The 20,042-nt window shown below is 36.0% G+C and overlaps 6 protein-coding genes across 8 annotated transcripts; 3 read left to right on the top strand and 3 right to left on the bottom strand.

The window, feature by feature from the left end:
* The first annotated feature begins 529 nt into the window (after positions 1-529).
* On the top strand, positions 530-2,121 carry LOC106325067 (RING-box protein 1a-like). The gene is made up of 5 exons (XM_013763092.1): positions 530-823; positions 896-946; positions 1,028-1,087; positions 1,704-1,775; positions 1,849-2,121. The coding sequence occupies exons 1-5, from the start codon at positions 685-687 to the stop codon at positions 1,884-1,886; spliced, it is 360 nt and encodes a 119-aa protein (XP_013618546.1). The 5' UTR covers positions 530-684; the 3' UTR covers positions 1,887-2,121.
* A 416-nt stretch (positions 2,122-2,537) lies between these two features.
* Positions 2,538-3,697, bottom strand: LOC106326379 (putative glucan endo-1,3-beta-glucosidase GVI). The gene has a single exon (XM_013764373.1). It carries the CDS (start codon positions 3,695-3,697, stop codon positions 2,624-2,626), a length of 1,074 nt encoding a protein of 357 aa, XP_013619827.1. The 3' UTR covers positions 2,538-2,623.
* A 918-nt stretch (positions 3,698-4,615) lies between these two features.
* LOC106325367 (protein Brevis radix-like 4) lies at positions 4,616-9,750 on the bottom strand. Of its 2 annotated transcripts, none has more exons than XM_013763423.1 (5): positions 9,565-9,750; positions 9,064-9,485; positions 5,466-5,601; positions 4,999-5,390; positions 4,616-4,896 (listed from the first exon to the last, which is right to left on the bottom strand). In XM_013763423.1, the coding sequence occupies exons 1-5, from the start codon at positions 9,661-9,663 to the stop codon at positions 4,818-4,820; spliced, it is 1,128 nt and encodes a 375-aa protein (XP_013618877.1). In that variant the 5' UTR covers positions 9,664-9,750; the 3' UTR covers positions 4,616-4,817. The 2 variants fall into 2 exon arrangements, with proteins under 2 accessions (XP_013618877.1, XP_013618878.1); XM_013763424.1 differs by having other exon boundaries at positions 4,999-5,387.
* Positions 9,751-11,134: 1,384 nt separating this feature from the next.
* Positions 11,135-13,811, top strand: LOC106322792 (protein bem46-like). The gene is made up of 8 exons (XM_013760927.1): positions 11,135-11,430; positions 12,062-12,097; positions 12,230-12,308; positions 12,429-12,483; positions 12,573-12,689; positions 12,856-13,020; positions 13,145-13,374; positions 13,482-13,811. Exons 1-7 carry the CDS (start codon positions 11,196-11,198, stop codon positions 13,370-13,372), a joined length of 915 nt encoding a protein of 304 aa, XP_013616381.1. The 5' UTR covers positions 11,135-11,195; the 3' UTR covers positions 13,373-13,374; positions 13,482-13,811.
* A 743-nt stretch (positions 13,812-14,554) lies between these two features.
* LOC106322591 (PHD finger protein ALFIN-LIKE 5-like) lies at positions 14,555-18,019 on the top strand. Of its 2 annotated transcripts, none has more exons than XM_013760656.1 (5): positions 14,555-14,759; positions 14,957-14,989; positions 16,826-17,054; positions 17,145-17,280; positions 17,576-18,019. In XM_013760656.1, the coding sequence occupies exons 1-5, from the start codon at positions 14,657-14,659 to the stop codon at positions 17,870-17,872; spliced, it is 798 nt and encodes a 265-aa protein (XP_013616110.1). In that variant the 5' UTR covers positions 14,555-14,656; the 3' UTR covers positions 17,873-18,019. The 2 variants fall into 2 exon arrangements, with proteins under 2 accessions (XP_013616110.1, XP_013616111.1); XM_013760657.1 differs by having other exon boundaries at positions 14,557-14,759; positions 17,609-18,019.
* LOC106322592 (glutaredoxin-C4-like) lies at positions 17,986-19,387 on the bottom strand. The gene is made up of 4 exons (XM_013760658.1): positions 19,154-19,387; positions 18,544-18,617; positions 18,337-18,435; positions 17,986-18,234 (listed from the first exon to the last, which is right to left on the bottom strand). Exons 1-4 carry the CDS (start codon positions 19,300-19,302, stop codon positions 18,164-18,166), a joined length of 393 nt encoding a protein of 130 aa, XP_013616112.1. The 5' UTR covers positions 19,303-19,387; the 3' UTR covers positions 17,986-18,163.
* Between the last annotated feature and the right edge of the window lie 655 nt (positions 19,388-20,042).

Here is a 20,042-nt window from a genome sequence, read left to right as displayed (position 1 = left end):
ATTGTCCAAAATACTTGAAAATATATACAAATAGTCAAAAGTAAATGTCTAAAATAGGTAAAATATACTCAAAACACAAAAACACTTGAAATATCTATTGATTATCTATCCAAATATCCAAACCAAATCAAATTATATGTTAAGTTTAGGTATTTTGACATATGTTATTCAAATTTGTATGTAATATATTATTTTGTTTATAGATTTTGAGAAATTTAAAGTATATAATGAATTTTAAAAATAATTTTAATGGGTTATCCGAACCCAAACGGAACCCGCAAAGATCCGAACCAAACTCGAACTAAAACTTAGAAATATTCGAATGGGGTTGAAATCTTTGATCCCGAAAATCCGAAACTCGAATAGATCCGAACCGAATCCGAACGCCCATGATAAGGGAGAAACTTTAGATTTTATTAATGTTGAATTGACATAATATGGAAAAAAAAAAAAACAATTCGAGTCGGATTATGGAAATATCTGAAGCCCATTCCATAGCCCAAAGTCATAATAAAAAAAAAAAAGTCATACAGATATTTTATCTCTTTTATAATAGATCCGATCCGAAGCGTTTCCCTTCTCCGTCAACAAGATTCTCATTCTAACCGACGCTTTCTTCAGATTCTCTCTTTGCTAGGGTTATCGTTTTCCTTTCTCCAAACAATAATCAGAGAGATCAAATCGATGGCTTCCCTCGATTCCGACGTCACCATGGTTCCCGCAGGAGAATCCTCAAGCAGCGTGGCCCCATCGTCGTCATCCACCAAGAAGGCGAAGAGATTCGAAGTTAAGAAGTGGAGTGCCGTGGCTCTCTGGGCTTGGGGTAACCTCGGGCGATCCTCTGGTGTCTATGTTAGCTAGGGTTTGTATTGATCGATGTTTCTTTTGATCGCAGATATCGTTGTTGATAATTGCGCTATCTGCAGAAACCACATCATGGATCTGTGTAAGTCCCGAGAGTAGTAACTAACGATGATTTGTTGAATTCTTGAATGGTTTAAGGTTAACCTCGTTGTTTGTGGTTTAGGTATTGAATGTCAGGCTAATCAGGCCAGTGCTACGAGTGAGGAGTGCACTGTTGCTTGGGGTAAGCCTTGTTTCTTCAACGCCTTTGATTTTTATGTAATCTTTGCTTCGTAATTGAGACTTGATTCGGTTTATTACGGTTGTAGCTTTTATCGCGTTTGTGTATCTAGAAACACAGAAACTGTATGCAATTTTAGTGCTTTTGTAATCTTAAGTGTGCGTTTGCTAAATCTCGACGTTGAATTTTGCTTGCGTTGGTGATTTGCTTTATTTTAGAGGATATCATATTCTTGTTTGCAGCAATCTAAACCGGTCAATGAGTAGTGTGGTTGGTTTAGATTTATGGAACGTTAGGATTAGAGACCAAATCATAGTGGTTTTTTCATGATTCTTTATGGTTGAAAGATAAAATCATAAACTTAAAAGGATGGACCTATTGACTCTGTGTCTCTTTATTCTCAACGCAATATGATGAGCTGGAAGATGAATCTTGTTAGCTGGGAAGGTAGATTGAACCCTTTGTTAGAGAGACTAGGAAGTTTTTTGTGATTTACGAGAGTCACTTTCTTGAATCGCAAAATCATTATATGATATGTATTTGAACAACTTAAGTCGAAACACAGAAGATGTTAGTGCCTTACCCCGAACTAAAGACTAACGAATGTTGATACTTGCAGGAGTTTGCAACCACGCCTTCCACTTTCACTGCATCAGCAGATGGCTAAAGACTCGTCAAGTTTGTCCATTGGGTACGTGCTTCTCTGTTTGAATCTTTTTGAAGTTTTGGTCTGTTTGCTAATATCGATATGTGTGTTCTAACAGATAACAGTGAGTGGGAGTTCCAGAAGTATGGTCACTAAACTTACCAGCAAATCATTTGGTTGGCGCATATGAGATGCTGCTATTGCTCAAAGTTCTTTGTTTTTTTTTTTTTCTGGTTGTCTCAAAGTTGTCAAAACAGAGATTGCTCTGTTGATGTTACTCTTCACTGAACCTATTATGTTTTGCTTTGAGTGATATCTTCAATTTCAAGAAAATATGTAGTTCCTGCCAAGATATTTTTAGTACTAAAATACCTAGTGGCTGGCCAAAACATAAAAAAAAAAATATTTTCCTGATTAATTTACTACAAACACCATTAAAAGGATTCTTGTTGTCCCAGATGATGTGCGTCATTCTCTGGCTGGAGAGTCCTTCCTAGGAAGGCTTGATTAGCTTGTTCCAGGAAGGCTGATAATAATGAGCTCCGTTGATAAACAAGTGTTTTGCCTTCTGTCATATCAATCAAATGTTCATGGTTTAAACGAGCACAAGACTCTCCAGAACTTCTTACTTATGTAACTTCTGTCAAACAAACATACCTGCTCGATCGAACTTGTAACACTAAATACAATTTTTGAAAAAAAAAAGATATAATTTCAAATTTCATCATAAAGCAAACTCCAAACACAATTGAGTTCGGCTTCAATATCTCAAAAGAAAACTAAAATCTTATAAATAAATGATGCAGCTTATCCCACTCGATTGCAAATACCAGAGCGTTATAACTAATGAATTAGACATAATATATAGTCTAAGATTAATAGAATCTAAAAATTCAAAACAACTTGTAGACGGGCTTCATATCAGCAGGTTCAAACAAACCAAAATGTTGTTCAGTCCCAGCTGGTTTCAGATTCTCGTTAAAAGTAGCGAATATATACCCATCAATGCTGCAGTTTGACCTCTTAGGCGTCCCTTTGCCGCTTTCTATATGCTTCACAAAGTTACCGTTATAGGTAGATGCGATAAGCGGCGTGGTAAGGTCACCATTCCCTGCAGACGGCCACCCGGTCTCGGACACCACCAACGGTAAATCTTTCACGCCTTCCTTCTCCATCGCCCACAAGAACGCGTCGTACATTGCATCAAACATGTTTGAATAGCCTAGTGGGCCGTCTTGGACCACGACAGACTCAGTTTTGAAAGTTGCATAGTCGAGATGAATGTTCACTGGGTCTGATGCGTAAGGGAAGTAAGGGTACATATTGACAAGGATCGGTACACTTTTTTCAGACAAGAACTTCAGAACCGGGGTGAGTTGTTCACGCGCTAAGGGGGTGAACGTTCCGGAGGAAGGTGGGTAAGATTCTCCGAGGTTTGCCATAGAGACAACGGTAGTTATGGAGATAGGAAGACTTCTAGAGTCCACGAGTTTGGTTAGAGATTTCACGACGGGAAGCACTTGTGGTCCGAGTGGTCCAGGGATGACTTCGTTACCAACTGTAATGAACGTGATGTTGACGTCGGTTAAGTAAGGCTCGATGTTGGTAGCGAACCAGCCTTTAGCAGCTTCTTCGCTGGCTGCAAGAGCAGCCAAGTCTTGGTCCTTGACGCCTACGGTGACTCCAATATCTTGGTGGCCACGTAAGGCGTTGAGAACCTCTACGTTTGGGTCGAAGATTCGGATTTTGGTGATGCCTATGGACTTGTAAAGGTTGATAACCTGAGGAGGTGGCGGGAGGTTGTCTCCGAGAAGGCCATAGTTCAAGCCAACGTTTGTAGCTGCGACGATGTTGTTGCTTAGCAGAATCGCCGTGCATGAGAGTAGGAACAAGAGAGTTTTCTTCAGACAATCCATAGTGAATGTTGCGTCTTTTCTTTTCTTTGTTATGGTTGTGTGTTGTTGCATATCAATAGGTTTGTGTGCATATATATATATATACACACATTGAGATCAAGTTTTCTATATTCTTGGTATCATTAAAATTGTATAATTATTTGTTTCTTTTCTTGTGGTATTGTTTTACTTATATGGCTATGATGTTTTTCCTTTTCATTAATTATAAAGTTCTATTTCTGTATGTGTAGATATGATAGTTTTCCCTAGAAAAACTAGAAAATCCATCTACAGTTAATATAGATTTGCAGCATTACGTACATGGTCTCCTAACGGTTGCATTTGCAGTGTATTTCCAAAAATGTAATTAATATTTTTGGTTATAATATATGTAAATTAATTTCTATAGAAAGAAAATAATGCTATTTTATATAATAAAGTAAAATTTCTTCTAAACATAAATTTTGAGAGGGTGATATGTTTTACTTCTTTTTGACATTTGTTTATCTAATCTACAACTAGATTTTGACCCGCGCTTCGAAAACGAGGGTTTTTGAGATTATATTATAATATTAAGTCATATTATATTGAAGAAGAGATAGATTAAAGATGCATTCATTAATCTCTTTCTTAAGATAATATATATTTTGAACTGTGATTAGATATTAAAAAAATTCAAACACTGTTTTTATAATCTTATATAATATTTAGATTAATAAAGCTTTCTAAAATACAAATTCTAAGAAATGGTCATGTTTCATATATCTTATAATATATAGTATTTAAAACACTATAAAAAATTACATATATTAATGGAAAGTTATTAATATTTTATAATATTAATTTGAAATTCATATAGAGCATGCACAATACGTAATAAATATTTATTCGTATCATACCATTGTACAATTTTCTTAAAAGAACCAACGATACATATATTGAGCAAAACAGCCAACACTATATATTCCAAGCTTAGGCATTTTCTTTTGTTAAGGAAAAAAAATATGAAACCTCCTTAAACATATTCCGCAGTTGATATTTAAAATTTGTGTGACTAGGAGGCACAAGGAGTGCCTGCGGAAGGGTTCTCTTTTTAATTCAGCTTGGAATAAACAGTATACCGAGAATGAGAGAAATAAATAAAAAAACACAAAACCGGTTTGATGCATCTAAACCAGAAGATGATCACAATTCACAAGTATTGTTCATGTATCCTTGCCCTGTTTTCTTCCCACCATACCCTCGCATGCATCTCCCCAAATATCTCTCGGCTGCAATGCAATAGAAAACACAGTTTCAGTGATTTAGTTTCTTGACTAAGGACCAATGAATGAAACAATGTAAGGAAGCTGTTTATGTTTTGTTTCTGTTACCTGAATCTGACTCTTCTAAGCTCTCTTTTCCCACATGGTAAGACTTTAATGGTGATATAAACGCCAGGCTCATCTTGCTCCACCCACTCGTTCTGATCAACATCACTCGCATTGCTTACTGACATCTCTTCTGACCGGTCTGCGTCTCTGGACGAGCAGCTTGTTATGGAAGATGTTTCTGTTTTAGCTCCGCTTATGCTTGAAAGTTTAGGAGTTGAGTTTAGTATTCCAGAGTCGTTAAACTGCCGGCTTTGGGTTGAACTGTGGTCGAGGGAATCCGAAGATGAGCAAGCAGCCAACCCAGCTGGATGATGGATGTTGCGAGGCAACCGTTCTTTGTTTAAAGGCGGTGTTGTAGGAGTATCCTCTGGATGGTACTCCACTTTTGCCTTCTGACAAGCATGTCGAGATGAGTTAGTGGATAATGACAGGTTTGATTGAGAGATAAGGCTCAGTGAAAAGCTAACCTCGTCTTGGGATCTAGGAGGCGTGGGAAGGGGAAAGGCTTGGCGGCTTAGTTTTTGAACATTGTAAAGTTCCATCACTTTGTCATAGTTATCTGCCCACCATCTTTGCGCTTGTAACTTGTTGAACATGTCTCGGCTGGTCAAGAACAAAACAAAACAGAAGTGAGAAAAAGAAAGTACATTTTGGAAACATGTTGTCTTAATCTTACAAATTTACAAATTGTCTATTGTCGTGGTAAAAGACCAGGAGATGAAACATTAGATAGACTCCTAAGTGAAGAGGTGATTTTGATAATGATAATCATAGTTTATAAGAGTAAGCTTGATTAGGTAAACAAATTCTGGTAGTTGTTGATTTTGGTATGGAACAGTGTTTTAAAACACAACCTATTCGATAGTTGGACCAGGTTCGGCCAGGTTCGGCCGGTCACGTAATCGGGTTGAGTTTTAAAGTCATTGAACCAGATGAAAACTCTTAAAACTATAAAAACCTATGAATCAGATGAACAAATGGAAAAACTAATATTTTCAATGTTTTATCTTTGATTATATTTATATTTTAATTATGTATTGTATTTAATATAATTATAAGTAAGTTTACATAATAAAAATTGATAATTATAAAAAAAATTGAACCACATTTAATCTGGTCGTACTATATTAGACCGTGACTTGAATAATTATTCGGTTCAGCTTCCGGCCGGTTTTAAAAACAATGGTATAGATTCTTGAGTATACACACATCAGTTTTCTCTACTAGTACAACTTGGTTCTCATAATTTTATGACACATGATAGTCTAAGTTAACTTTAATGGTCAAATAAAATTAGGAGAAGCAGTAACTTACTAACTTTAATCAGAACAAGGAGACAAAAGTGGGAATTAAAGAAAGATTTGAAGAAACTAACAATAGCTGATTCAATAGAGCTTTTGACTAATTACACACATAGGCTAGGGCTAAAAAGATAACAAGAGATGCAAGTTCATACAAATTCAACCTTTTGAATTTTTTTTTAATAAAAAATGTTAGTTAATGGGTAGTTTTTTTTCTTTTTTGTTCAACTGTTAATGGGTAGCTAACAGTAAATAATCAATCAAAATTACGTAGAAATCAAGAAATAAAAAGAAACAGAGACAGCAATGGTCAAAGCTAATAATTAGATAAGAATAAGATGATTATGGCTAACAGTAAAGAAAATAATGGGGAAGGAGGTGGGTAGGAGAAAATTCTCAAGTCTCTTTTTTTTTTGAAAATTCTGAAGTCTCTTTTTTTTTTTAACTTCCCAACAACTTTAACTTATAATTGTACCAAGATCCAAACCAAACAGTAAAGCATCTCCAAAATAATTCTCTAGTTTTGTAAACTTTATATTTGAAGTTTCAAGGTGCTTTTCTCCGAAAGCAAAACTTCAAAATAATTTTTAATTTATATTATACTCTTTATATTTGTCATAATTAATATAAATCCATAAAACTTTTGTAGATAACTAGCACATATATAAAAATATGATAGTAATATTAATTAATAAAATCTTACACTAAAATATAAAATTATAAATAGAAATACATAATTAAATATTAAACTACAAGAAAAATACTGCATTATCACATAAAATTATTTTATTAATGCTCCATTTTCGGTTATACAAAATTTGTTTGGACAATATCTTAGAAGTTCCGGAGAAAATTTATTAGACTATTAGTGTTGTTGTAATATTTAAATTTGTGTAATAATCATGTCTTCATGTATATATCTTCTTAAAAAACATCTATTGAGTTTCTTTTGTAATATTTTTGTTGTCTAATTCAACTTTTAAAATATTATAAATTTTATTTTGATTTTTAAAAACACTTTTATTTGTAAAGTTTAATTTATAAAAATAAATTTGAAATATTTAAAATATATAAAAGTTTTAAAGATTAAAGCTATGAATGAGAAATACTTAAGAATCAAAAATGTGATGTATAATTAATTATAAAGAGCAAGATGCAAATAAAAAGATGAAACTTCAAATTTAGAGTTTTGAGTAGTAAAACTTCATTTTTTAAAACTCTAAGGCTCCGAATGGTGACTGCGGTTTGAGCGGTGCGGGACAAGCGGTTCAACTGCGGTGCGGTTTTAACAGTTATAAAAACGTATAGATATATGATATATGTAAAGATTTTTGTTACTGTTAACTGCGGTGCGGGGCAGAGCGGTTATAAACATTCGAAGCCTAAATTTAAAGTTTTGAAGTTTTTTTTGGAGAGCAAAAAAGTCTATATTTGAAGTTATAGAGTTTCTTTTGGAGATGTTCTTAGAACATAGGACTCAACTTAATCAAACAATGTTTGTGAATCATACAAACAGAAAGGAAGACCAAGTTTAGACAAAAGAAAGACAGGTGGTGATAGAACTTGAACTGTGTTTTATATGGGAAGAAGACAAAGAGCTCAAGCAAGGAAGAGACAGAATACGTTGAGGTTGTCGTTTTCAATAGGCGACATAGATGTGAACGAGAGACTGTGCAGAAGTCTAAAGCTATTTGCTTTATTTTACTTATTTGTATATGTTCTTCTTTGAAATTACAAGACGAAGCATTTTTTCTTCTGCCGCCCAACAATAATGTGATAATTGATTAGAGGACAGACGAGAGAGACGCGGAGAACAGGGCACTGGAATTAAAAAAGAAAGCAGAAGTTTGTGTCCTATTTAAATATAGAAATTGTTGAAAAACAAACCCAAAATGTTGGTGAAAATGAATAAAATATCTAATCTACCAACCAAAGATCTTAAATGTTTAATTTAAACAACGAAACATCTGTAGTACCATTTAACAACCGCATTAAGAATAAAGTTTTTAGCATACTTATTCACACAATATATAAAGTGATTTCATATGACCAATAAGATAAATCTCTTTTTCTATATTTTCTGTGGACTAAAAATTTTGATTTTGAAGATAACTAAGAAAAAGAGGAAATGGAGTAATCGTATATAGCTAATTTCGAAAGAAAACATAAATAAAAGCGAAATAAAGACAGAATGAGAAGGGATGACCCCAAGAAGCACTCTGAAAAGGGAACACCAAGTTTTGCTTTTTGGACCTTTACGGCCTCTGCTTCTCATTAGGCGTGATGAAGCGTTACAGTCTACAACTCTGGGTCCCAACTATCTATTTTTTACCCACTTTTTAGTTATATTTTCACACTCACAATTACCCCTTCGAGATACTAAATAGAAATAAGTGGTAAGTTTTCTACTTGTTAGATTCGTATGTTTTAAGTAGTATTTTAGCACAACATATGTTGCCTAGACATAGAAATCCACAAAATTATATTCATCTATTTATCTACGCAAATTATCGAATTAACCAAACTTTGAGTGTTTTATTTAGATTTTTAGATTGTGTTTTGCACTGATTTTATAGTAATAATTATTTTTTAAAAAATCAGATTCAGTTCGTGTACTAAAAGAACAGAGCATCTTCGGAACATTCTCCCAAAACATGACCAAAACAAACGTGGGAAAATATTTCAACCGTACGATCAGAAAAACAGAGTCAAACACAAAAAAATCACTACCGTAGATTGAAACAGCATGTACAGAGTAACGTACCTGAAACGTATTCGCTTGAGATCATTTCCACCGCCGGGAAGAGACACGAACGTAATGAGAACACCTGGCTCCACCTGAGCGACCCACTCCTTCGGCTCTTTCTCCTCCACGAACACTATCGGGTCTACCCGGTTCCTCCCGCTCGCCGACTTCGGAGTCGCCTCTCCGCTCGATATCCCTTTCAGCCTCGCCTCCATCTCTTTTCCCCAAACTCTAGGCTGTTGCTGCTGCATCGCCGCCGCCGCCGCCGTGGCTGTGATCGAGCTGTTTGATCTCCCGTACAGCATCTTAAACCGTTGATCCGATTCGGGATCAGACTTTGTCGTCACCAGAGTGCTCTTGATCGGTCCCGGCGCTTGCCCCTCCGTACACGGCGTACAATGCCGGTAAGCACCGGAAGCTTTCAGAGCCATATCCTTGAGCTGAGAATGAATTTACGAAAATACCCTCGATCAGTAGAGGTGGAGGAGCAGAGAGAGAGGGAGAGTGAGTTAATTTTACCTGAGATGATAAAGATTTGGCTTGCTTGGAATCCGAATCGTCGGTTTGACCGGAGGATTCATCGCCGGCTCGCTTCGAACGAGCTATACACGTCAGCATTTTCCGGCAGCTGCTATTTCTTGGTTATGCGATTTTGTTTCTTCTCTTTTTGGATACGGAGAGACAGTAGATGCTGTCAGTTTCTAACTTTGGTTTGTGTTGTGTGTTTGGTCATGGTGCTCTTTTTATGTTCTTATACTCTCTTTTTAAAAAATTTAAAATATTTATTTTTCAATTAAAACTTTAACCGGGATTACCGGTTCCATTTTTTAATTCAAGAATCAAGAAAAGGTCCCGCGTCTCTCTACGGTAAATCCGCTAATCTGATCCCACTCGGTTAATGCTAAAAGTAAACCATTTTGTTTGGTCTACTGATTAACTAAAACAACTTGAGCAGGATTCCACTTGTCAATGTAGCTTAAATCGAGAGATTTTACATTATTGCTGCTTGCGGATTTAGACTTTCAGATGTATCAAAGGCTGTTCATTGTAGTCAAGTATTTCAACAGTGCTTAAGGATTCAATTATCGATGCATGCAAAACCGGCTCTGACCTTTTGAGAAACCTAAAACGGAAGGAAGTTTTTCTTTTTGTGGTGGCTCTAAGTAATCAAAGTTGTTCTTTGCATTTTCACTCATACTATTTAGTAACTGCTAGTTGACATTACAAATTGTTCAAAACTTTTAAGATAACAGCTAGTTGACATTACAAATTGTTCTCTATTTTTATAATTTTGAGATACAAACAAATATTTTATGTAAGATCGAATCCATATTAAAAAAAGCCAAATTCATTAGGACATATACAAAACATGAAATTAAAAAAAAAATCAGTGTGGAAAGTAGAATGATCAAGTATAGTGTTCCGAAAAAAAAACATATAGACCAATGTAGGCATGCGGGTTCGGATAGTTCGATTCAACTAAAATTCCGCTGAATTGAACCGTAAAAGAGTTTGGTTCGGTTCGGGATTCGGGTAGTTAGGTTTTTATTTTTTTTACCGAAACTAACCAAAGTTTTTTGTTTCAATTATATATTTCGGTTAAAAAGTTGGGTAAATTCAGTTAGTTTAGTTAATTTGGTTCAAAATTTTTGGTTAATTCGGTTAGTTTTCAAAATTTCGGATAATTTCGGTTACTTTGGTTCAAAATTTGGTTAATTCACTTCGATATCTGGCTAAGAATATCACTTTGAACTAAGCGATTATCGAACCCGAGCCGAGCACCAAAGTTTTTTTCTTATAAACCTGCCGAATCGAGCCAAACTTCTCACCAACAAACCGAACAAACAGAAACTTCGGTTTGGTACGGCGGCATTATAGATCCCAGGCCTATATACCATGGTTGAAATTTTTGGTTTCCTAACACATCTCCTGAACAAGCAAATGTTAGAGAATAACATAATCAGGAGATGACCCAATAAGACAATTGAAAAAAATCAGTGATGGGCTTGTTTCGGCCCATTACACGACCCAGTCGTTCTCCACTCGAAGAAGAAAAGCAAAAGCAGCAGGCACGCGAGAAACAGATAGAAAGTTGCAAAGTGCTTCTGTTTTGGATTCAGATTCACATTCGGAGAGAGAGAGAGGGAACAATGGCGTACGTGAGCGTGTTGTTGTACGGATTAGGAGGGATAGTCGTCGCGGGCGTGGCGCTCCTCGTTGTCTTCCAGGAGAAGCTTGTCTACGTCCCGGTTCTTCCCGGTTTAACCAAGTCATACCCGATCACCCCCGCCAGGCTTAATCTCATCTACGAGGACGTCTGGCTTCGCTCCTCCGATGGCGTGCGCCTCCACTCCTGGTTCATCAAAATGCTCCCTGGTTGTCAAGGTTTCATTCTACTTCTGATCCGAGTTTCGCCACGTGACTAGTCATCGATTCAGTATTACATCTTGTTTTTGGTAGATTCGGTTAATGCAAAGTTTCTGACTTTAGAGATGTTGTTAGGTCTTGATGTCTCTGTTTTCAGCTAGGTTTTGGTCAGTTCTGAGATAATGCTTGATGTTATAGCACTAGTTTGCAACTCCATCATCCACACTCAAAATTCAAACTTTACTAATTTCACTTTGGTATTAGCTTTGAGCATTTCCAACCCAACCTTATTTTCTCCTCTATACTTTTATATATTTTTCCTTTAAAATAGAAGAACTCTATTAAAGAGGTGGATTTGCTCCAATGTATGGTTCTATAATCTTATTCTAAAAAAAAGTAGCATTTTCCTATATTTTCCTCTACATTGGAGCAAATACACCTCTATTACATAGTTCCTCTATTCTAGAGGAAAAAATATTGGAGGAAATAGAGTTGGGTTGGAGATGGTTTTAGCTTAGCTTAGAGTATATATATATCTTCTCATTGGTAGATTCGATTAATGTAATTTTGGAAAGCTTCTGACTTTTACTTCTCTTTGTTGGTATTAGCTTAGCTTCCGGTTTCTGATAGTTGATGTGTCCCTTTGCAGGTCCAACCATTCTGTTTTTCCAGGAGAATGCTGGAAGTATCCTTTTCCAGAGTCATTTCTTGGTATAAGAGTGCTTGGTATCTCGTTTGTTTTATATGTATATGCTTTAAGGAGTTTCTGTTGGATGGGATTCTTTGCCCTGTGACAACCTTGACCTTTGAACCCCAGATATCGCTCATCGTCTAGAGATGGTTCGCATCATGATACAAAAGTTGAATTGCAACGTATTCATGCTTTCATATCGCGGGTCAGTTTCACTTAGCTGCTTTTCTAGTCTTATCTCTTTTCTTAGTCATTCATTTTTAGTTAAAACATTGGATACTTTCTTGCATTATAACTGATTGATTTTTTTTTTTTGTGCAACCAGATATGGGGAAAGTGATGGTTATCCCTCACAGCATGGGATCATTAAAGATGCTCAGGTTTGCTTCACTCTCCCAATCTGTCTACATATCCTTAAACTCTCCATGTATTCATCATAACCTATTTTATGGCCTTTTATTTTTGTTAGGCTGCGTTGGATCACCTTTCTCAAAGGACAGACATAGATACATCTAGAATAGTTGTGTTTGGAAGGTCCCTTGGAGGAGCTGTTGGAGCTGTGCTTACTAAAAACAATCCTGAAAAGGTACCGTTACTAAATATTCATATTAACAGATGACTAGAGAGAATATAGTGGCCCAAGTATATATATATATATATATAGATTTCTTATTTTTTTGCCTTCAGTACTAAGTTTATATCTACACGTCAAATAGTTGTATGTTTACCATCTCTGCACTGTCCTTGTATAGGTATCTGCGTTGATTCTGGAAAACACTTTCACATCCATTCTTGACATGGCTGGTGTCTTGCTGCCCTTCCTGAAGTGGTTTATTGGAGGAAGTGGTACTAAAAGCCTGAAACTTCTTAATTTTGTTGTACGCTCCCCATGGAACACAATTGATGCTATTGGTGAGGTAAGAAACAATGTAGACTCAAATTAGCAGATTACATAAAATAATAATTTGGTACTAGAAAATGTGTCATGAGTTGATTCTGTAGCAGCTCACTGATAAGCTGATATTGTAACAATAATAACAGGTCAAACAACCAGTACTTTTCCTCTCTGGATTGCAAGACGAGATGGTCCCTCCATTTCACATGAAAATGCTATACGCTAAAGCGGCTGCACGGAACTCTCAGTGCAGCTTTGTGGAATTTCCAAGTGGGATGCATATGGATACATGGCTGACTGGGGGTGACGTTTACTGGAGAACGGTTATGCAGTTCCTTGTGAAGCATGCGCCTGAGGAAAAGAAACAACGATAAAGGTAAGGTTCACTCTCAGAGGTTCAGGAACGATGCATCCGGATATGTTTTGATGTTTTTCTTGGAAAGTATTACTCTAGGCTTGACGTTGGTCTCTCTGGTCTGGCAGGAAGGTAACTAGTTGAGGATGCTGTGTTTAGAGGAAGTTTGGACTCAGTTGGATCCTACTGAAACCTGAAACGTTAGTATCTTTATAAAGCAGACATATATGCGTATATTGCATTTGAGAGTGAGATGCTGGAGAGGGACTTTGTAAGCAGAAACCGCCACTGGGAGATATTGTACGTTCTGAGTTGTTTCAGTTTTCATGTCGTTTTTGGTTATTTTTCCAACTGTTGGTGCTTCTCTTATGATACTAACCATTTCCTCTAAATGATTATTGCTTTGTAGATGATTTAGAAAATGGTTATATGATTGTGAAACTATCTTTTGTTTCTTATGTGATCATATAATGTATTCCAATCTTCAGTTTAAGTTTGCATGCAAATTATGGGCGCTCCATTTGAATTTAAAAGTATGAGTACTTGTGTAAATTCTAGTTAACATCTCTGCTAGTAATGTTATTCGTGGAATAAGATTTAATCCAAGTTGTAGTGTTCAATGGGATTAAGAATATAAAAAGAGGAACATGTTTGACTGTAGTCTACTATATCGAGTGCTTATAGTGTTAATCAGTGTTTTAAAACTCATTTTAGGCTACCCTTCAAAACTATAGCAATTATCTTATAATCCGCCTAAATAATTATAATATTTACAACAATAAATAATTATTATTCATATATTATAATAGTTAATATATTTATAGTATTAAATTTTATGAAAATAAAATAATATGGATATTATTATTTATAAAGTATAAGACATTTAATCTATTATATTATTATAATTTGTAAATACTTAACCCAATTAATTAATAACATAGGCATCTGATTATTGTTTTCCTTAACACTAGAATTAATTCTTCCTCAAGTTCTATTCACATAAATGTTTTCAGTTTATCAATTTATCCTCTACAGCTGAAGTTGTAAATCATGCACAGTACTATTTGTAATAGAGTGAAGTGTTGACGTGTGAGTAGATCGAGCTTGTCTGTCGCTTTCCAAGGAGCAGTGGAACAACTTTTGCATCTTCATTCAATTATTTTTTTCCTTTTTGCTAAAACCAAAGTTTGCTGCTTTTATCATCATCACTCACTTGAAACCAAAAAGAAAAAGACTTTTGCTTCTTTTTTTTCTTTTTCGAAAAAGACACAAACTTGAGTGCCGCTCTTTCATCGTGAGGAAGATGGAAGGAGGAGGAGGTGCCCGCTACAACCCAAGAACGGTAGAAGAAGTCTTCCGAGATTTCAAGGGCCGTCGTGCTGGCATCCTCCGTGCTCTCACCACCGGTCTCTTTCTTCTCTTCTCCTTCTTCTTAAAGTTTTCATTTTTTCTCTTATGGGTTTTGACTTTTCCTTCACGACCATCGTGTTGTTGTCTGATCTTTTTATTAAATAACTGTTCTCTAGTGTTATAGATTGTGTTGTGTTGGTGGAGATGCTTAATTCTGATTTGTTTTTTTACTTATCTATTTTTATTTTTGCAGATGTGAAAGAGTTTTTCCAGCAATGCAATCCTGGTTAGAATTTTTTCTCTTTCTCTTATATATATATATATATATATATATACATCCTTGCTTCTATGTTCTGCTGTAGGTAATGGTAACATAGTCTTAACCAAATCAATACTGACACTGGAAATTACAGTTTATCTTTCTCTGCTTCTTACTTTTGTTTCATACCTGTGACTCATTATACTGAATATTTGATCAATGTTACTTTCTAGCTAGGGATGTTAATATGGGCTCAACCTAACCCTAACCCTCATTTTTTAAACAGGTTTGGCCCTAATAGGACCAATGTTTAAATTCTAACCTTTTTATTATGATTCACACAACTATTATATAATTTTTAATAATGTTTTTCACCAAAAAAACTTAAAGTCGAGTTTTCTCGCCAAAAAGGCAAAAACTAAACAACGAAATTTTCTGTCGAAACCGCAAAATTGAGTTTTCAACTACAACAACAAAATCGAGTTTTTCCTCAAAAAACGCAAAATCGAGTTTTTCGTCAAAACTTCAAAATCGAGTTTTCCCGCCAAAAAATAAAAATCGAGTTTTTAGCTAAAACCTCAAAATCGAATTTTCCCGTGAAAACGTAAAATTAACTTTTTATGGAAAACCCGTAAAACTCAGTTTCACGGTTTTGGCGGGAAAACACGATTTGCCAGTTTTGGAGGGAAAACTCGATATTGCGGTTTTAGTTTTGGCGGAAAAATTCGATTTTGCGGTCCGATTTGCCGATTGCGGCGAAAAACTCGTTTTTGCTGTTTCAGCGGGAAAACGTGATTTTGCGGTTTTGGCGGGAAAACTCGATTTTGCGGTTTTGAGGGGGAAAACTATGCCGGTTTCGGCAGAAAACTCGATTTAGCTGTTTCGGCGGAAAAACGCGATTTTACAGTTTCGGCGGAAAAACTCGATTTGCCGGTTTTGGCGAGAACACTCGATTTTGCGGGTTTTGACGGGAAAACTCGATTTTGCGGTTTTAGCGGGAAAACTCAATTTTGCGGTTTTGGTGGAAAAACTCAAATTAGGTTTTGGCGGAAAAAAACACAATTTTTTGTTTTTTCGACGAAAAAACTTTATTCTTACTTGTAGAGCAAAAACTCGATTTTGCGATTTTGGGAGGAAAACTTTTGATTTTGATGCTCAACAAATTGGAGGAAAGAATCATATCGTATCTTAATTTTTCTAGTTTTATTGAACAAAAATAAATGAAATATTTTTTTCAATTAAATGAGTTAACTCTGGTATCAGCCCTAACCTTTGATTATAATAGGGTTAAAATAAGGCTGGGCTAAAATAGGGCTGGACTTATAATAAACAAAAGAGGGTTGAGCCCTGATCCTGTAGTTAACATCCCTATTTCTAGCACAATCTGATGAGTCTTTACTGTATAGCAGACTATCGTTTTCTTAGAATATTTCATGTTGTAACTCTCTGACAGTATGTATTGTATGACAGACCATCTTTCAGTTCTTGGTTCCCTCTAGACTCTTCTTAACTACTTTCAATGCTTATGCTCTCTCGTTTTAGGAGTTTTTTTTTTTTTTTTTGTAGTGATTCTCTATGGTGATAGTGTTAATGTACACCTTTGCTTCTGTGTTCTGCTGAAGATAATGGTAACAAAGTCTTAATCTGTTCAATAGTGACACTAAAAGTTACATTCCTCTCCTTTCTTACTTTTGTTTGATAACTGTGACTCATTATACAGAACATTTGATCAACGTTGCTTTCTAGCATAATCTGATGAGTCTTTACTGTATAGCAACACTATCGTTTTCTTAGAGTATTTCATGTCTTCACTTTCTGTTTTCTAGTTGAGAAACTTAAAGTCTGTACTGTATGACGTTTCAGAGAAGGACAATCTTTGTCTGTATGGATTCCCAAATGAAGTGTGGGAAGTCAACTTACCAGCTGAAGAAGTGCCTCCAGAGCTCCCTGAGCCTGCTCTCGGCATCAACTTTGCTAGAGATGGAATGCAGGAAAAAGAATGGATTTCTCTCGTTGCTGTCCACAGTGATGCCTGGTTGCTTTCTGTATCCTTTTACTTCGGTTCAAGATTTGGTTTCGATAAAGCTGACAGGTATATATCAAATCCTTTCCTTCTTCATTGCTATGTAATTCTCTTCGATCATTCATTATCATAATGACTCCAGCATCTTCACTAATTCAGGAAGCGCTTGTTCAACATGATAAACGAGGTTCCTACTGTATTTGAAGTTGTAACTGGAAGTGCGAAGAAACAAACGGAGGAACAGCCTTCTTCAGTTAATAAAAATAGCAACAGATCCAAGTCTAATTCAAAAGTGGTAAGATTCATGCTGTCCTTTAACAAGGGTTAGAACATTAACCTAGTTTATAGGTTCTTACACAGTTTGCCATTTAGCTTCTGAAACATAGACTGAACACAATATTTTGTGATTCCCTAAACGTTAGTTTGTGCATCTTGTGGTATGAGAAGTCTCTAGGTTTGAGGTAAAAAAGACTGAGTGGTGTCTTTAGCTGTAATCAATAGACCAGTATGTACTGAAATGGCCAAGTTATCTCAAGTTTTTGATCAAATTATAGTTGTTGATTAGCTTTTTTTTTTTTTGAAGTTTACAGGTAGTAAATGTTTTCTTTGATCTGGAAATGCAGAGAGATGTAGACGTCAAAAGCTCAAGGACAATAGAGGTCGACGAGGAGGAGGAAGGAGTAGAGGAAGAGGAAGAGGATGAAGAGGAACACGGTGAGACCCTATGTGGAGCTTGTGGAGATAACTATGCTTCTGATTTCTGGATTTGCTGCGACATGTGCGAGAAATGGTTTCATGGGAAGTGTGTGAAGATCACTCCAGCTAGAGCTGAACATATCAAGCAATACAAGTGCCCTTCTTGCAGCAACAAAAGAGCTCGACCCTAATATGTTTTTTATTCCATTAGCTTTAGCCATCTATCTATCCATTGCCCCAAATTGTATAATGCATTTTGTATCTGTTTGTTGTTCAGACAGTTAGCTTGAAGCATGTCCAGATATGAATCGCCAATCCAACTTGTAGCCTTTAATATCGTTTGACAAAGCTATGAGAAGACGTTTTTATAATCCAATCCTCAGAACCCATTACAAGTCTCATACAACTGGAAACTGAAATGCTTAGTACACCTGAGTATCACAGAGATAGTGTTTTATCAAAATCTTTGGACTACATTGAACCTAGAGTTCAGCTTTGGTGGAAACACCGAGAAGCTTGGCCAGTTCACCGCTCTCATGCGCTTCTACAGTATCTGACAACCACAAAACAATAAACATATATCCATCAATCAGCATATATGTTGTCACAAGCAAAGATATTTTCTTGAAGGAGAAGGTGAAGGCAAGTGTATTACCGTCTGATCCTCCGATGTGCTTTCCGTTAATGAAAACCTGTGGTACTGTTCGCCTTCCAACAATCTCTCCAAGTGCACTCTGAACGTTCCACCCATCTTCTGCAAGACCCAATTTTTACACAAAGAACTAATCAGTACTCAAATCTCTCAATCGTTAGTCATCAAATGAATCTTATAATATACATTTCAAAATATATTAAAAAGCACCTCTTTCGTCGAGCTCCACAACATGAGGAACCTGATCCAGCTCACCGAACACAGATTTGGCTCTCCTGCAATATCTGTTGACACCAACCAAGGATTCATAGTCATATAATAAGGTAAGTGATGAGCGATCTCACTGCATAACTCTAAAAAAGGCCAAAGCTTTAAGCAATAAAACAAAAATACACAAGAACATAACTGAACTCTCTCTCAAAGGCCAAGAGCAAAAATCTAAACTTGGTTCCCACACATAACTAGGTCAACATCTAGTTCAAACAATTTGTAAGCTGATGACTTTTAATTGTATTCAAGTTAGACACAGAATGATATATGCAATGCGGAGACCTTTTCACTTTAGTCAAAGTTTCAATTTGATAAGAAGATCTAAAAAAGATCCAATCCATTTGTAAGGAGACAAAGCTGAAGACTTTCATTGAATTTTAATTTAGACACAGATTCATATATGCAATTTTAGAGAATTTTCACTTCAATCTAGAAACAAAAAGAAGCAAATCAAAGGCAATAAAGATCCAATCTTTTTATTAGAAGCAGACGATCAGCGACTAGAAATGAACAGATATAGAGAGAGAGAGAGAGAGAGAGAGAGAGGTACGGGCAGGAGGATTTGGAGAAGATGACGATCTTGTGGGAAGAGATGGTCTTCTTAACAAACTCGGCTTCTGGAGATGATGAAACCATAGAGATGGATGAAACTAGTGTGAAGAACAACATTGCCATCGAGAAAGATCTCATCATTGTCATTGCTCCCCTTTCTCCTTCTTCTTCTTCGTCTCACCAGATTTGCAGTAACCAAGCCGACACTATTAAGATGTGTAAACTTGGGACTTTATTCTAATTTATCCTACTACCTCGTACAAAATTTCTAATATGCCCCACTTATAAAAAATATTTTCTTTTAAGTCGAAAACACATCTAAATACGATAAACCCTTTAGTGAATCTTCAGAATTACCAACCCAACGACAATACTACCGGGTTATCTAACCATATCCGATTCAAATGGATTTTTTCCTAAAATTTAATTAAAAATATGTATGGATTTTGGTAGTATTTCTCATTGGGTAGCGACAGTTTGGTGTTAGTTTATCTAGGGATTGGTTCAGGTTGATTTGGTTTGAAACTAGGTCGACCTTGGAAACTACATGGGAATTGTATGCTTCGATTTGGAGGAAGATGAGGGATATGTTGTTGCTTTATATGTAAATGAATCAGAGAGAGAGATAAAGTCCTACGTGAGTATACGTATTTGTCTTCATAGTGCTGGCCAGTGACCATAGGACTGATAATGGTTGGATGGCTGCGCTTTTGTGCGTTGAGAGATTGAAGACGCTGATAATCTTGTCTTGTAGGAAGATGGATCCTTGTCCTGGACCGAAGAAGTTGCTGGGTTCTTGTCCGGCTCTCGAGAGTTTACAACTCAAAAGGTTTGTTACCATGTTCGCTTGGTGTGTTTAGGATGTTCTACTTCTTCTTAGAGTCAGA

This window comes from Brassica oleracea, chromosome C2, assembly GCF_000695525.1.
Source record: "Brassica oleracea var. oleracea cultivar TO1000 chromosome C2, BOL, whole genome shotgun sequence".
Taxonomy (NCBI): Eukaryota; Viridiplantae; Streptophyta; class Magnoliopsida; order Brassicales; family Brassicaceae; genus Brassica; species Brassica oleracea.
Note: the sequence above shows the minus strand (reverse complement) of the source record. Positions and strands in the feature narration are given on the sequence as shown.